The sequence below is a fragment of the Rana temporaria genome, chromosome 1, assembly GCF_905171775.1.
Source record: "Rana temporaria chromosome 1, aRanTem1.1, whole genome shotgun sequence".
Taxonomy (NCBI): Eukaryota; Metazoa; Chordata; class Amphibia; order Anura; family Ranidae; genus Rana; species Rana temporaria.
Window position 1 is genome coordinate 357665053 of NC_053489.1, and position 18319 is coordinate 357683371.

An 18319-nucleotide genomic window follows, 5' to 3' on the forward strand; every position below is an offset into this window, starting at 1 on the left:
TTTCTGCTGCAAGTCATTCAAACTCCCAGTGTAATTAGCAGGGTTAGGCTGCTATTTCTATTGCTATTTTTGGAGTAAAAATCGATTGTATCTTGTTTCAGTGAAAATAAAAACCATGGAATACTGATGCCATTGCCTTTAAAGCGCTTGTATCCTCCTCTTGCACATTTTTATCTACAGGTAAGCCTATAATAAGGCTTACCTGTAGATAAAATGAATATTCACCTTGCATGTAGCCGCTGACGTCAGCGATGCATGCGCTCTGAAGGTCTGTCGGATGCTGCCTGAAAATCAGAGCTCCTTGCCATAACGGAGAACTCCTACGCATGCACAGGAGTAACGTTATCGCAGCTGCAGCCACTCACAGCGAACACGGAAGAAACACTGAGGCAACATATCAGCTCCCTTGGCAGTGACCCAGAGGTGTGGTGCGGGTGCTTTGTTTTAAGGTAAGCATTTCATACTTTGCCTTACAGGTATTTTTTATTGGTTAGGGCATACAACCGCTTTATCATATGCCCATCTTCTTTCCTTTATTAGCAAAACTAAATACCTCCAGTTTGCATTATTTGTTGCCTACATACAGTCAGGTCCATAAATATTGGGACATCGACACAATTCTAATCTTTTTGGCTCTATACACCACAATGGATTTGAAATGAAAGGAACACAATGTGCTTTAACTGCAGACTTTTAACTTTAATTTGAGGTATTTACATCCAAATCAGGTGAACGGTGTAGGAATTACAACAGTTTATATATGTGCCTCCCACTTTTTAAGGGACCAAAAGTAATGGGACAGATTAACAATCATAAATCAAACTTTCACTTTTTAATACTTGGTTGCAAATCCTTTGCAGTCAATTACAGCCTGAAGTCTGGAATGCATAGACATCACCAGACGCTGGGTTTCATCCCTGGTGATGCTCTGCCAGGCTTCTACTGCAACTGTCTTCAGTTCCTGCTTGTTCTTGGGGAATTTTGTCTTCAGCAAGTAAAATGCATGCTCAATCGGATTCAGGTCAGGTGATTGACTTGGCCATTTCATAACATTCCACTTCTTTCCCTTAAACTCTTTGGTTGCTTTCGCAGTATGCTTCGGGTCATTGTCCATCTGCACTGTGAAGTGCTGTCCAATGAGTTCCGAAGCATTTGGCTGAATATGAGCAGATAATATTGCCCAAAACACTTCATAATTCATCCTGCTGCTATTGTCAGCACTCGCATCATCAAATACAAGAGAACCAGTTCCATTGGCAGCCGTACATGCCCATGCCATGACACTACCACCACCATGCTTCACTGATGAGGTGGCATGCTTTGGACCATGAGCAGTTCCTTTCCTTCTCTATACTCTTCTCTTCCCATCACTCTGGTACAAGTTGATCTTGGTCTTATCTGTCCATAGGATATTGTTCCAGAACTGCAAAGGCTTTTTTAGATGTTGTTTGGCAAACTCTAATCTGGCCTTTCAGTTTTTGAGGCTCACCAATGGTTTACATCTTGTGGTGAACCCTCTGTATTCACTCTGGTGAAGTCTTCTCTTGATTGTTGACTTTGACACACATACACCTACCTCCTGGAGAGTGTTCTTGATCTGGCCAACTGTTGTGAAGGGCGTTTTTTTCACCAGGGAAAGAATTCTTCGGTCATCCACCACAGTTGTTTTCCGTAGTCTTCCGGGTCTTTTGGTGTTGCTGAGCTCACAGTTGCGTTCTTTTTTAAGGATGTTCCAAACAGTTGATTTGGTCACACCTAATGTTTTTGCTATCTCTCTGATGGGTTTGTTTTGTTTTTTCAGCCTAATGATGGCTTGCTTCACTGACAGTGACAACTCTTTGGATCTCATATTGAGAGTAGACAGCAACAGATTCCAAATGCAAATAGCACACTTAAAATGAACTCTGGACCTTTTATCTGCTCCTTGTAAATGGCATAATGAGGGAATAACACACGCTTGGCCATGGAACAGCTGAGCAGCCAATTGTCCCACTTTTGGTCCCTTAAAAAGTGGGAGGCACATATACAAGCTGTTGGAATTCCTACACCATTCACCTGATTTGGATGTAAATACACTCAAATTAAAGCTGAAAGTCTGCAGTTAAAGCACATCTTTTTCATTTCAAATCAATTGTGGTGGTGTATAGAGCCAAAAAGATTAGAATTGTGTCGATGTCCCTATATTTATGGACCTGATTGTATGTTAATATTTTACAGACCTTCTAAAGATGTGGGAAAACGGAAGCCTTCAAACTCCACAGCCTCTGAAAGAAAAGAAAAGAAAAAAGACTAAGATATGGAGAGATTGTCATAAATCACTTTCATCCATTTACAAACTTTCAGACAATGCATTTTACACTGCAGCAGGAAGCATACAGTTTTCTCACCAGGACGCTCTGTGCCTGTTCCATTGCTTTCTGCAAACTTCCTGATCAGCTTGTCTATGGCTACATTTTCCATGTTGTGCTTAAACTCTTCTTGAACCTAAGGAAACAAAGAAATAACACAGAAAAGAGTAACCATACTAGTTTTAAATAACTACCACTTTAGAAAAGTCCAATACCAGTGCTTGACAAATTTGCTTTGAATCTAGGAGCCAAGTAAAGTTAGGCACCAGTTATTTGTTAGCGTAGTGTGGGTTGTCAGCGCCCGGTGTAAGGCAAGTAATTTGCACACCCTTACCCTAACTTACTCACAGCAGAGCAGCCAGTCAATAACTCCAGGGTTATAGGCTGGCCCGAAAGATTGACACTAAAAACCTGTTATAGGGGGAAACTCCTTATTATGCTTAATGCCTCCTGACTGCGGTATGTAAAAACGCCCAAATCTGCTGCCTAATGCAGCTTAAGCATTGGCGGGTGGCAAAAACATGTCTCACTGCACATTTATACCACCCAACTGCACATCTAAATTAAGCCTCAGTGACACTTTAAATAAAATACAAAAAAGGATGAAAGAAGTATCCCAGTGCGGATCTTCTGTTGCCTCTTTGCAGCTACTTCCTGCCTACGTGTCTGTGTGTGTGTGTGTGTGTGTTTCCCCATAGTAACTCTATTCATTGCTCTGGTGGGTTTTCAGGTCACCATGAAATACAGGAGCCCAGCTGCACATAAAGAGTGAGTGTGAGTGAGTAACTTATATAGCGCTAACAAATGCGAACTAAATCGCCTCAAGGCGCTTGTATCCGGAGTCGTCCTTGTCCTTCAGAAGAGGTGGGTCTTCAGTTTTTTCCTGAAGGTGCGATGGTTATCTTCCATGCGGATGATGGTTGGTAGCGCGTTTCACAGCTGTGGCCCCCTGGACTGCAAATCTACTTGTTGATTGTACACAGAGCTTTATCAGAGGACATAGACTCTTCTAAAGCATATCCACCTGCCTCATCTCACCTACTCCACCTCACAGCACACACTAGAGCTGCACGATTCTGGCTAAAATGAGAATCACAATTTTTTTGCTTAGAATAAAGATCACGATTCTCGTGGTGTAACATCCTTTTTCACTTTATACAAACATATTGGGCTAACGTTACTGTTTATTTATTTTTTTCCAATTCATTAAAGTGTATATAACAAAAAAAAAGAGATTTTTAATACAGCTTACCTGTAAAATCTTTTTCTTGGAGTACATCACGGGACACAGAGCGGCATTCATTACTATATGGGTTATATGGAGTACCTTCAGGTGTAGACACTGGCAATCTCAAACAGGAAATGCCCCTCCCTATATAACCCCCTCCCATAGGAGGAGTACCTCAGTTTTGTAGCAAGCAGTATGCCTCCCAAAATGGTCCTCAAAAAAGAGGGGTGGGAGCTCTGTGTCCCGTGATGTACTCCAAGAAAAAGATTTTACAGGTAAGCTGTATTAAAAATCTCTTTTTCTTTATCGTACATCACGGGACACAGAGCGGCATTCATTACTATATGGGATGTCCCAAAGCAATGCTTACAATGAGGGGAGGGAGAACATCTCCAAGACAAAAGGATTTAATTTAGAGATATACTCAAATCATAATAAATCCAACTTAGTTGAGAAAAATAATTTTAAATTTTAAATTTAACTCAAAAAAGAGGAGCCCCCGGAATCCGAGGGTCTCAAACTGCAGCCTGCAGCACTGCCTGCCCGAAGGCAGTATCAGTATTCCTTCTTACGTCCAACTTGTAGAATTTTGTAAACGTGTGGACAGAAGACCAGGTTGCCGCCTTGCAAACTTGAGCCATAGAGATCTGGTGGTGTGCTGCCCAGGAGGCGCCCATGGCTCTAGTAGAATGAGCCTTTAATGATACTGGAGGAGGCAACCCTTTCAAGCCGTAGGCCTGAGTGATTAATTGCTTAATCCACCTAGAAATGGTGGACTTTGCAGCTGCCTGCCCCTTCTTGGGCCCATCCGGTAGAATGAACAGCACATCTGTTTTCCGGATCTTCTTTGTAGCTTTAAGATAGGCCTTCATGGCCCTGACAATATCCAAGGTATGCAGCAACCCTTCCTTTCTGGAAGTAGGTTTAGGGAAGAAGGATGGTAATACCAAATCCTGGTTCAAATGAAAACTGGATATGACCTTCGGTAGGAAGGAAGGATGAGGGCGGAGAACGACCCTGTCCTTATGAAAAACAAGATATGGTTCCTTACAGGATAAGGCCGCTAGCTCCGAAACTCTTCTTGCGGAAACTATGGCAACCAAAAATACTAACTTCCTTGTCAGTAGAACCAAAGGAATTTCAGCCAACGGCTCAAACGGTTGTTTCTGTAAACTTGACAGAACAAGATTTAAATCCCACGGACAAAGCGGGGATTTAACTGGAGGTCTAATACGTAAGACCCCTTGAAGGAAGGTCTTAACCAGCGAGTGGGTGGCCAGCGGCCGCTGAAACCACACTGACAGAGCAGAAATCTGTCCTTTGATTGTGCTTAATGCCAATCCTTTATCCACTCCTAGCTGGAGAAAACTTAATACTCTATCGATGGTAAATTTGCGAGAAAGCCATCGCTTGGACTCACACCAGCCTACATAGGCCTTCCAGACCCTGTAATAAATCACCCTAGAGACCGGTTTCCTGGCTCTGATTAGGGTAGAGACTACTTTCTGAGACAGACCTCTACCCCTGAGAATCAGGGATTCAGCTTCCAGGCCGTCAAATTTAGATGCCGTAAGGCAGGGTGGAGGATCGGACCTTGCGATAGCAGGTCTGGCCGTAGAGGAAGAGTCCAAGGGTCTCCCACTACCATCTTTAGGATGAGTGAGTACCATGCCCTTCTGGGCCATGCTGGAGCTACCAGGATGACTGGTATGTGTTCCACCCGGATCCTGCGCAGCAGGCGGGGTAGTAACTGGAGCGGGGGAAACGCATAAAGAAGTTTGAACTGATGCCAAGGGCAAACCAACGCATCGGTTCCGCAGGCCATCGGATCCCTTGAGCGGGATATGAACCTGTCTAGTTTCTTGTTGAGTCTCGATGCCATGATATCCACGTCCGGCACTCCCCATCTTTGGCAGAGTGCTTGAAAGACTTGTGGATGCAGAGACCATTCCCCCGGCCATAGAGTCTGGCGGCTTAAGAAGTCCGCCTGAAAGTTGTCCACTCCTGGAATGAATATTGCCGATATGCAGGGCACATGCGCCTCTGCCCATAGGAGAATCAAGCTCACCTCTCTCTGAGCGGCTTGACTCCTGGTTCCCCCTTGGTGATTTATGTATGCCACGACCGTGGCATTGTCTGATTGAATTCTCACCGGGAACCCCTGCAATTTTGACGTCCAAGCCCTGAGGGCTAGTCGAGCAGCTCTGAGCTCCAAGATGTTGATGGGCAACTGCTTCTCTGGCTTTGCCCAAGTACCTTGGCGAGTGCAACCATCCAAAATTGCTCCCCAGCCCGTCAGGCTGGCGTCTGTGGTCACTATCTTCCAAGCCACTGGGCTGAAAGACTTCCCCTTCAGTAGATTCTGAGGGTCTAACCACCAACACAGACTTTGTCGGACTCTTGATAAGAGCGGCAACGGGATATCCAAGGCCTGTGGCCTTCTGCTCCATGCTGACAGGATGGCTGCCTGCAGGATGCGAGTGTGGCTCTGGGCGTATGGTACCGCCTCGAATGTGGCCACCATCTTGCCTAGTAACCTCATACATAGGCGAATAGTCGGTTCTTTCTTGCTTAGAACCAGTAGGATTAATTCCTTGATGGCTTTTACCTTCCTCAGAGGTAGGAACACTCCTTGTTGTTCTGTGTCTAATCTCATGCCGAGATATTCCAACTGCCTTGTGGGCTGGAAAGCTGACTTTTCTCGATTTAGGACCCAGCCGAACCTCTCGAGGTATTGGACCGTGAGGGCCACTGCTCGCTCCAAGCCGGGAGACGAGTGGTCTATGACTAGGAGGTCGTCCAGGTATGCTAGGATCGTGACCCCTTGGATCCTTAGCTTGGCTAGGATCGGAGCTAGGACCTTCGTGAACACCCGGGGGGCCGTAGCCAACCCGAAGGGAAGCGCCACGAATTGGAAGTGACGCGAAGCCACCATGAAGCGTAGATATCTTTGATGTGGCTGATAAATTGGAACATGAAGGTAGGCATCCTTTATGTCTATGGACGCCATGAAGTCGTCCTTCTGGAGTGTGGCAGCTGCTGACCGCACGGATTCCATCCGAAATGAGCGGATCTTTAGATATGCATTTACCATTTTTAGGTCCAAAATTGGCCTGACATCTCCATTGGATTTTGGGATGATGAATAGGTTGGAGTAGAAACCCAGCCCCTGTTCCAGGACTGGCCGGAATCCGAGGCGGATCGTTTGGAATCCTCGACTCCTGGAAATGAGGAGGAGGAAACCTTAGGAAATCTAATTTGTAGCCTGTGGCCACGGAAGACCGTACCCACTCGTCGGGAATGCTGGCTTCCCAAATCTCTGAAAAGAGTCGCAGCCTTCCCCCCACCTTCGTGGGTGGGGGCGCCCCTTCATAAGGTTGGCTTGGGGGCTGGTTTTGCTGGTTTGCGAAACCACTGCCTTTTGCCTCTAACAGCCTGTCCTTGTGATTTGCTGTTGAAGCCGAAGTTTGCTTTTGCAGGAGGCCGTCGATACTGCTTGGCATTAGAGGGCCCCTGCCCAGGGGAATACTGTCGTTTAAACGCAGGCCCCTGAACCTTCTTCTTAGTTGGCAAGAGAGTACTCTTGCCGTTTGAAATGGTCTGAATGTATTTATCTAGGTCTTCTCCGAAGAGTCGTCCTCCATGGAAGGGGAACCCTACCAGGAGCTTCTTGCATGGGGGCTCAGCCTCCCAGCCTTTTAACCATAAGAGTCTTCTCATATGGATAAGGGATAACGATAAACGTGACGCTTGCTGGATAGAATCCTTGATTGCGTCTACCGTAAAACATATGGCCTTAGGGACATCCGAAAATTCTTCTGCCTGCTGGGCAGGAATAAGTTTAAGCATCTGCTTAAATTGATCCGATAATGCTTGAGCGACCCCAATCGCAGCCACAGCTGGCTGTACTACTGCCCCTGCAGTAGTGAAGGAGTTCTTAAGTAGTGCTTCCAAGCGCTTATCAACTGGATCCTTGAACACCTGTATGTTTTCTACAGGGCATGTTAACGATTTGTTAACACATGAGATGGCTGCGTCCACTGCAGGAGTAGCCCATCTTTTGGAAAATTTTTCTTCCATAGGATATAGGACAGAGAACTTCTTAGGTGGTAAGAAGATCTTATCTGGCTTGTTCCAATCTTGGAACAAAACTCCCTCTAATAGAGGATGGATCGGAAACACAGCATTGCTTTGAGGCGCCCTCAGTGAGCCCAAAGCTGAAACCGTCGATACCTGGAGATCTGGTACTGGCAAGTTGAATGCCCTATGGACCAAGTCCGACAATCCTTGAATCCACCAGCTCTCCCTCAGGGAGACTGCCCCAGACTCCTCTGTATCCGGATCTTCGATCCCTGAACCTACTTGGTCCTTGTCCAAGAGGTCGTCCAATTCCCCTGAGGAAAGGACCTCCTCTTCTGAGGGTCCGCGCTCGGGCGACGGAGATCTATTCCGCTTACTGCCCCGCATAGCTGCGGCTATCATTTTACCCATGCTTTTCTGCATCTCTTTTAAAGAGGTGAGTAATACCTCCTCCGTGACCATCTTAGGGTTGGACTGACCCGCGTCAGCTCCAGCCCCAGATCCCGATGGCCCCAAGGCTCCCTGTGGGGAAAGCAGCGGCATAGCTTTGTCCGAGACCTCAGACTCTCTGGGGGAATCCCCACCTCTTGTACCCTTGTTTTTTTGATGCCATGGTACAATACCGAGGTACACCTGCTACTTATTGGTACCTGGGACTTATAAATAGTTAAATGCCCAAACACCTGTTTGGGGGATAAAAAATGCTTCCTCTCCCCTAGATGACACTTTTTTTTTTTTTTTTTTTTTTTTTTCAAAAAAAATCTTTTTTTTTTTTTTTTTTTCAAATCTAGGAAAGAAAAAACATTCTGTCCCCCTGAGTAGTATTGCAAGAAAAACTATGAGATGGAAAAGAAACAGCCTATTCCTAGGCTTGAAAACAGTCTTTCTGAAGACTGCAATATTCTTTCTGGCCACTGTGTGTCCTCGGCGCCCCGTGCTTGCCGTTCTGGTCTTTCCTCAGTTCCAAAGTATTGAATGAGCTATATGGAACAAACAAGGAAGGGCCGCCCCTTCCTTAAGCCACTGACCCGCCCTTCCCCCCCAGCAATCTCAAACAGGAAATGCCCCTCCCGACAGGGGGGGGGGTGGGGTTGGGAGGAAGGGACCTCTCTGCTCCAGCAAACTGCAGCCTGCAGCCTGGAACCATGAGGAGGTCAGCGTTTTGCCTGCTTTGCAGGCTGTGAGGAGGAAGACTGAATGGAGCATCGCCTGGAGGCTTGCAGGTAAGCACAGCTCTCTGACACACACATATACTTTTATATCACACAGGCCCCACTCAATGCTTTTCCAACACTACAAGGGAGGTCACATCTTATGGGGAATAATACATATAGAGCCATCCTATCTTTATGATATATGTGACTAGTTTGCCAGATGCAGCGCATAACTTTAGGCATGTCCCCTGTGACCCCCCAGAAAAAACCTGCTAAGAACCAAGTTCCGCAAGTTTTCCCCTCACTTACCTGCTCCATGCCGCAGGACTTTGCCAAGCAAGAGGCCCAATCTTCCCCCATCTCGGTGGGGATGTCTAGACCTTCAGGCCCTGGGTTCCTATGAAGGATCCACTGTCCTGGGCCCATATAGCACTCTGGCAACAGAAACATTAGGCACCCAAAGGTTTCTAAGTTCTGGGCCCAGGGTCCAGCTCTCTAAAAAGAAAAGCATTATGGGCTATACCCCAAGGGTTTGGGGTCCGGTTACTGACCACTTTAGCGCTGAGGCTTTTTTGGACAGAACCGGTTAGCTCACCTAATCCCAAGGATGTGGAGGCAAGCTAAACCATGACTAACACCTAAGACACTGGCGGAAAAACTGAGGTACTCCTCCTATGGGAGGGGGTTATATAGGGAGGGGCATTTCCTGTTTGAGATTGCCAGTGTCTACACCTGAAGGTACTCCATATAACCCATATAGTAATGAATGCCGCTCTGTGTCCCGTGATGTACGATAAAGAAAATATGTTTAAAAGGACCACTACGCAAATACAGTGTGACATAAACTATTGCAACGACTGCCATTTTATTATTTTCCTCTGACAGGGAGACCTGCCGATCGGCTCTCCCTGTCAGCGTGAACCAAAGAATGACGTTTACCAGCACTTCCTGGTTCACGCGATGGTCAGTTGTGATTGGTCACAGCTGATCACGTGGTAAGAAGCCTCTGACAGAAGCTCCTTACCACGATCGGAGATGCGGCGTGTCAGACTGACATGCCGTGATCGCCGAGCTGCGTGCCCCCACGGGCGTGCCGGCATTTTATTCTGCTGGATGTCATATGACGCCCAGTCAGGATAACAGAGCCACTTCCAGGACGTCAATAAGTTCACTTTGAAAAAAAAAAAATGTGCATTTATTTTGTAGTAGGAGCATGTAAAGCATTGCACCAGAGATTAACAGATCGCTGATGCCATACAGATCTCCACACTGTCAGTATATCGGCTTGCCCACCCAAAAGCATCTGCCTATCAGTTTTACAAAATCCTGGTAGCTGCAGCCACCGTTATATGTGTGTGAAACACCCCACTGTCGGGTCGGTACAACGTATGGATCTGGCAGTGAAAGAGTTAAAGCAATAAAAAAATAGCAACTATGTTATACTTGCACTGTGCAGTGGTTTTGCATTGATCCTCCTCTTGTCTGGTCCCCCACCGATGCTCCTGGCCCCTCCCTCCTGCCAACTGCCCCCAAAGCAAGCAGATTGCAATGGGCGCACCCAAGCAGGCATGACCCTGAGCCACTGCTCTGTGTGTCCATTTACACACAGAGCCATGGCTCAGCCCCCCCTCTCTCTCCTCATTGCCTAACTGGCTGTAAATGATGGCAGCTGCAGCCAATGGCGGGGGATGCATGCAGGTAAAAAAAATCTTGAGCCTTTAAAACCCCTTTTAGTATTAAAGCACCGATAGTTAGTATTGCCTCATTTAGCTTGATATAAAAAAAATGACCTCCAAGTATGTAGGAGTAACATAACCAAAAGTTTAGACCAGTGTTAATTTAGTCAACGAAAATATTTTAGTTGACGAAATGTACACAACTTTAGTCAACTTAAACAATTCAGATGACTAAAATGGCATTTTAGTAAAAAGACTAAATTATAACAAACTAAAATGGCATTTTAGTCAAAAGACTGACTAAAACTAAATCTAAATTTGATGTTAAAATTAACACTGCAAGACCACATAAGAATAAGTAGAGGACCTTTACTAAGCTGCTGAAAAGAAAAAAAAAAAGAAAAGAAAAAAGCTTTCTCTTCTTCCTTAATATTTAAATGTTGGTAGTGTATGCAGGTAATATGCGCAATGGTATTACAGCCAAGAGTTTACAGTTTGTTTGTTTTTTGTTTGTTTTTTATATACATTTTAAAGTTTTGTTTCTTCATGAAACTTGGTTTTATTTATCAAGACTTTATATTGTATATCACAATGGCTAAATCTGTGTCTGTAGTGCATGTTCAAACCTTAATACCATAAATCACTGGTCCCCAACTCTTTTGGTACCAGGGACTGCTTTTGGTGTAGCCAATTTTTTCAGAGACCAGGGGAAGGGTGTCCAATGGGGAAGGAGGTTCAGAGTCTTACAACCCCCCTTGCAGTGTGATATAAAGAGGACTACATTGTAATGATTACAGTCCCCCTTTACAGTGCAGTCCCCTTTATATCACAGTGCCCCCCTTGCAGTCATTGCCCCCCCCCCCCCATCACAGTTCTCCCTGCAGTCATGTCCCTTTCTCCCTCCCTCATCATCACAGTCCTCCCAACACAGTGTCCATTTTAAAGCGGAGCTCCACCCTAAAGTGGAATTTCCGCTCATCGGAACCCTCCCCCCTCCGGTGTCACATTTGACACCTTTGAGGGGGAGGGGGATGCAGATACCTGTCTAAAGACAGGTATTTTCACCAACTTCCGGCCACACAGTCTGCGGGTAGGACTTCAGACCCCCCCCCCCCGTTGTGTTCTGGGAAACACATGGCTCTTAGAACACAGCTGGAACCAGTCAGCACGGCATATCGCGACTCGCTCATGCGCCGTAGGGAACCGGGCAGTGAAGCCGGAGCGCTTCACTTCCTGGTTCCCTCACCAAGGATGGCGGTGGGGGCAGCAGAGTGACGAGCGATCGCTTGTCCTCTGCTGCCGACGGCGCTGGACTCCAGGACAGTTAAGTGTGCTAATATTAAAAGTCAGTAGCTGCAGTATTTGTAGCTGCTGGCTTTTAATATATTTTTTTCGCTGGACATCCGCTTTAATCTCTGCCTCCCCTGCAGTGTCTTTCCTTTGGCAGGGCAGAGGCAGTTAGCCTGTGTGTATTCTCTCATGTCTCCCGACCAGCCAGCAATTTCAGCCTATTAGCAGGGGAGGGACAGAGAGCGAGGGCTGCCAAACTTATATTAACATACGGGTGATTACTAGCTTGTCATTATGAAAAGTCTCCATCTCTCTGTCCCGATCTGCAGGAGACATAAGAGAATACACAAAGGTTGCTAAATGATCTGCAGTCCCTGACAGGACTCATCTCCTGCTGCGACTACGGCCTGCTCAACAGGGCACTGACCGGTACCAGTCAGCGGCCCGAGGGTTGGGGACACCTACCATAAATAACATCTGATTTTTTATTGAAAAAAAAAAACTTTCATTAAGGTTTTCATCTATAAAACAAGTACAACATAGAACAGAAAAAAAGAAAACAAAAAACAAGACAGTAGCAGTTGGTGTGTTACCCATGCAGGGGCAAATACAGGCGGTCCCCTAGTTACAAACATCTGACTTACAAACGACTCCTACTTACAAACGGAGGGAGACAACAGGAAGTGAGAGGAAATCTACCACTAACGAAGAGAAGGTACCTCCCACTGGAGCTTTATCACAAGTCTGTGTATCCCTAACAACCCAAAATTTTCAAAATCCAAATGTCATTGGGACAGAAAGTGAGGTGAAATCTTTTGAACATGGGCACAAACATCAAAACAAATGTTACAGGGGTGATAACCCTTCCCTATACTATCCAAAAAGCTTAAAAACATATTTTTTGCTGAAGCTACACCTAATTTTTTTTACCTTTTTCGACTTACAAACAAATTCGAACTTAAGAACAAACCTAAAGTCCTTATCTGGTTTGTAACCCGGGGACTGCCTGTAAATGAGTACAACTAAAATCTTCCCCAGAAACATGAGCAACACAAAATTAAATGTGTTGTGACTTCACAACACGCAACTTTCAAGTGTCAATACATGACTTAGGGGAAAACATAACTCATATTACCATAGCTGGCCCAGTGGATAGCTATACATCCCAGAAAGCATTGACCATTAACCTATTAATTACTATGGTAGTAGGGTCCGCTAATCATTTGGACCACACTGTCATACTTGGCAGGACAACAACGATTAGTATAAGTATCTTTATGTAGTTGAAGAATATTGTTTATTAATTGTTTCTAGAAGGAAATGGAAGGGGGGAGCCTGCTTCTTCCAAAGTTAGGTGATGGCCTTTTAAGCATAAAAAGGAGACTGACCAAGTTTTTTTCTGCCCTACTAGGAATAAGATTATTAACTAGACTGGATGCAAAGCGATTTAAGGCGATTTAGTGCACATTTGTAGCGCTATACAACTTACTCACTATAATGAAACATTTACTGAGAAACATGTTTTAAAGTGAACAGAGATTTTAATCCTTGATCAGTAATAGTGTTTTTTTGTGTGAAAAATAATGCTTGCACAGTCTCTAGCATTATCCCTTAGCTCCCTAATTCAGAGGCAAAATTTGACCCTTCACCCTCTCTGTCCCCAGAAGAGGTAGTCCTGCTACACCCAAGGGAAGGGCTTCCAACTTTTCCTCATTATAGAGCTTCTTCCTCTTCAATCGGAATCTTTACCATGCAACCACCCCAAATGGCTCATATGTATTCCCATCCAGAGATTCTGGATGACAAAGCATTCCCATGAGTGGAACCCTGCCTTAAAGAGCTCTACAGTGGGGATCGAAAGTTTGGGCACCCCAGGTAAAAATTTGTATTATTGCGCATAACAAAGCCAAGGAAAGATGGAAAAATCTCCAAAAGGCATCAAATTACAGATTAGACATTCTTATAATATGTCAAAAAAAGTTAGATTTTATTTCCATCATTTACACTTTTAAAATTACAGAAAACAAAAAAATGGCGTCTGCAAAAGTTTGGGCACCCTGCAGAGTTAATATCTTGTACTGCCCCCTTTGGCAAGTATCACAGCTTGTAAACGCTTTTTGTAGCCAGCCAAGAGTCTTTCAATTCTTGTTTGAGGTATCTTTGCCCATTCTTCCTTACAAAAGTCTTCCAGTTCTTTGAGATTTTTGGGCTGTCTGTCACACACTGCTCTTTTAAGGTCTATCCATGCCCTCTATCTCAGACTCCCCCCAAATACCAAATCACTCGTCTGCAAGTCGTTCAATATACGGCCGCTAGACTTGTGACTGGGAAAAAAACATGGGAACCAATCTCACCTTCACTGAGATCCCTTCATTGGTTGCCAGTAAAAGACAGAATTACTTTCAAGGCACTCTGTCTAACACATAAGTGTGTTCAAGGAAATGCCCCCCAATATCTATGCGAAAAACTAAAAGCGCACAACTCCAATCGCGTTCTGCGATCCACCAACCAAAATCTACTCCAGATACCCAAAGCCAGATACAAGTGCAAAGGAGAACGGAGATTTGCAGTCCAAGGACCTAGGTTATGGAACGCTCTACCAACCAGCATCAGGCTGGAGGCAAACCACTTGGCCTTCAGGAGAAAGATCAAAACCCACCTCTTCTGAGGGCCCAGGGAATGGATACCAAGCGCCCAGAGGCGATTCAGTTTGCATGTGTTGCGCTATATAAGTTTTTCACTCACTCACTCACTCACTATCCCAAGATTTTCAATTATGTTGAGGTCAGGAGATTGTGAAGGCCATGGCAAAACCTTCAGTTTACGCTTCTTGATGTAATCCCCCGTGGATTTTGAGGTGTGTTTAGGATCATTATCCATTTGTAGAAGCCATCCTCTCTTTAACTTCAGCTTTTTCACAGATGGCATCAAGTTACCATCCAAAATTTGCGGAAATTTTATTGAATCAATTTTTTCTTCTACCCATGAAATGTTCCCTGTGCCACTGGCTGCAATACAACCCCAAAGCATGATTGATCCACCCCCATGCCAAACAGTTGGACAGAGGTTCTTTTCATTAAATTCTGTGCCCTTTCTTCTCCAAACGTACCTTTGCTCAATCCGGCCAAAAAGTTCTATTTTAACCTCATCGGTCCACAGAACTTGTTTCCAAAATGCATCAGGCTTGTCTATATGTTCATTTGCAAAGTTCAAACGCTGATTTTTGTGGTGAGGACGTAGAAGAGGTTTTCTTCTGATGACTCTTCCATGAAGACCATATTTGTACAAGTATCTCTTTATAGTGGAATAGTGTCTGACAGATCTTCCTGGAGGGATCGTGCAGTGAAACGTGGGTTTTGAATTGCTTTTCTCACAATCCTGCGAGCTGTCCTGTCTGATATTTTTCTTGGTCTTCCAGATCTTGCTTCAACTTCCACTGTTCCTGATTACTGCCATTTCTTAATTACATTAATTACATTCCGAACAGAGGATATTGACATCTGAAAACGCTTTGCTATCTTCTTATAGCCTTCTCCAGCTTTGCGAGTGTCAACTATTTTCAGTTTCAGTTTTCTAGACAACTGCTTAGAAGAACCCATGGTGCTGATTTTTTGGGGCAAGGTCAGATGAGTCTGGGCATTTAAAACCTTTGAGATTGACATCACCTGATCTTCCCAGACGATTATTCAGAACAATCCATGACACTGGCAGGTCTCAGCTTTGCAAAGGGGGCAGTGCATGCTATAAATTCTGCAGGGTGCCCAAACTTTTGCAGACGCCATTTTTTTTGTTTGCTGAAATTTTGAAAGTGTAAATGATGGAAATAAAATCTAACTTTTTTTTTACATATTATAAGAATGTCTAATCTGTAATTTGATGCCTTTTGGAGATTTTTCCATCTTTCCTTGGCTTCGTTATGCACGTTAATACAAATTTTTACCTGGGGTGCCCAAACTTTCGATCCCCACTGTAGGTGAAGGGAAATCCAAACCCCAAGATACTTTAAGGACTCTTATTCCTTCGCTTAACCTGTAAGGGCGCACTATTTTCCCCTGAAATTATTTGGATCATATCCAGATCGTCTCCAAATAAATGTTCCCCATGAAAGGGAAAACCCGGCAAAAGCTTTTTGCAAGGCAATTCCGCTGACCAATTTTGCAACCATAAAATTCTGCGCATATGCACAGACAAAAGGGCAAATCGTGAAACCTGCTGTATAGAATCCTTAAGAGCATCCACTGTGAAGCATAAGGGACGCAGTAAATCTGTCAATTCGTGAGCAGATTGTCCTTGAGCGGGAATACGCTTGAACCAGTCCTTCAAGGACTGACAAATTCCTATAGCTGCCACGGCTGATTGTGCTGCTGATCCAGCAATAGCAAAAGAATTGCCAAGTAAGGATTCCAACTTGTTATCCATCGGATCTTTAAAAACCTGGGCATTGTCTACAGGACAGGTTAAGCTCTTATTCACAGCAAAAGTAGCCGCATCAACCCCTGGCATACTCAATTTCTTTGTGAATTTTTCCTCCATTGGATACAAAACCTAACGAGGAATAGGAGGCTTCAGAAACCTCTACTGGATATAATTTTAACCCAGAACAGACCAACTCTGTAAGTGACTGAACCAACAATCTCTGGGATTGAGAGGCTGAGAATGGTTCTTCAGAGACAGACTCTTCAGAAGAGGAGTCATCAGCCTGACCAATCCTCCCGGTCATTCAAAGCCCTTTTACATCCTCTGCCCATTCCTGCTGCAATACCGTAGGATCAGGAGATCTTTCACGCTTTTTCCCTCCTTGAGACTGAGGCAATCATGTCGGCTATTTTGCTCTTCAGACCAGCCAAAACCGATGCCAAATCGTCCTTTGTGACGTATGATGAGGCTGAAGCACTAGAATTGGCTACTATGCCTGATAACCGTAATAACTCAGATTGGCCAGTCGCCTCTGGCCTTTCAGTGGAGGATAGAACATTGGAAGCACAACTAAGATCCTCTAATCCTGACGGCAGCGCATTTGTGCAACTTCCTGCTGTGTTTCCCCCACTCCTCTTTCGGGAAGACATTGCTCCAAGCAAAATATTGAGGTATCAAAACCAGTTGTGTACTCAAATATAATGCTAAGCTATAATTTAGCTTATAGCAGCTATTACAGCTCAGGCCAACATCCAGTAGCCATATCTTGCATGCCTGCATCCATTCCCCACAGTGACTCACATGCCCCAGCAGCAGCCTGCTCTGTGTCCCATCCTGCAGTCTCACAGAAATCCCAGCAGAAACTTCCTTTATGGCTTCTTAAACTGTGCCTGTGCAGCATCCTATGTGCACGCTTGATCATCCACATGCATGCCAGCTATGTTCTAGAGCATGCCCCCAGCACTTCTCTGCTTCCCTACTCACCCTCGTGAGGAGTAAAACTGCCATCCCTTTAGGAGGCACCGGGCGAGAGACCTGGCGATGCGCCAGCCAGGTAGAGGATTGCTCCCGAGTGGATAGGCACTGTCTTTAAAATGGGGGGCCGCGGGCGAGACAGAAGAGAACTCCCTGAACGGGCTGGAAGTCACAGGTATGTGAGGTATGAACCTATGCAACACTGTATGACACCACTGCTATCTAAAAAGGAAAATACAGACAAGACACCTGGTCTATTGCACAAACATTTAAAGTGAACATATACCCCATTCAGTTTTTTTTCTTGTGAAAAAACTGATGTACATCCTGTATGGGAGGGGATATATAGAGGGGTGACGACTTACTGTAGTTTTGGTTTGCCAGTGTTCATTAACCTATAGGTGGCGTATAACTCGGATAGTAATTACTATGGCTGCTCTGTGTCCTGTGATGTATGATAAAAAACAAGACATTAGTGGATAGGGCTACCCTCTCCTCCAGCCAGCCAGCGTGGAGGCCTTTAATGTCTGTAAGAAGTACGAAGCGATTCGGCCACCGGTCACTGAGACTCGGGTGATCACAGATCAGAGTAAGGGGCCGATCCCGGCCCTTTACCACGTGATCAGCTGACAGCTGATCACGTGATGTAAACAAAAGCTCAGTAATAGTTTTTTTTTCTCCTGAGCGTGAGGAGAAAAAAAAAAGTCGATCACTGGCTCTTGTGCAAGGGACATCGGTCCCGAAGGGGAAGGAACACAAGCACCTCATCTGTGCCCACCAGTACCGCTTGCCAGTGACCACCAGTGCAAAAAAGTGCCACCTATCAATGCCGAGTGCCACCTACAGTGGGTGACTGCGATATTGTGTCAATCTCGCTCCCTTTCCCGGCGAGATTGACCACCTACGAGCCCCATCGCGGGAGCCAGCGCCGAGCTGGCTTGCCGCGATGGCGACAAAGCCGTCATAGAAGCGACGGGAGATCCGATTTGGATTCCCGACAATTCTAGGTGTGGCGTTTGGTATGCATTCCTGAGAGGGAGAACTCCACGCCAATTTTTAAATAAAAAACAGACATGGGTCCCCCCCCAGGAGCATACCAGGCCCTTAGGTCTGGTATGGGTTGTAAGGAGACCCCCCCTACGCCGAAAAACC

At 45.3% G+C, this 18319-nt stretch overlaps 1 protein-coding gene across 12 annotated transcripts in view; it reads right to left on the reverse strand.

Annotated features, from left to right (window-relative positions):
- FCHO1 (FCH and mu domain containing endocytic adaptor 1) overlaps positions 1–18319 on the reverse strand; it is a 294097-nt gene that overhangs the window by 101612 nt on the left and 174166 nt on the right. For all 12 annotated transcript variants that reach the window (XM_040321486.1, XM_040321453.1, XM_040321473.1 and 9 more), the window contains 2 exons: positions 2388–2484; positions 2220–2264 (listed from right to left, as the gene is read on the reverse strand). In XM_040321486.1, the coding sequence (XP_040177420.1) occupies positions 2220–2264; positions 2388–2484 (142 nt within the window). The remainder of the gene's footprint in view (positions 1–2219; positions 2265–2387; positions 2485–18319) is intronic.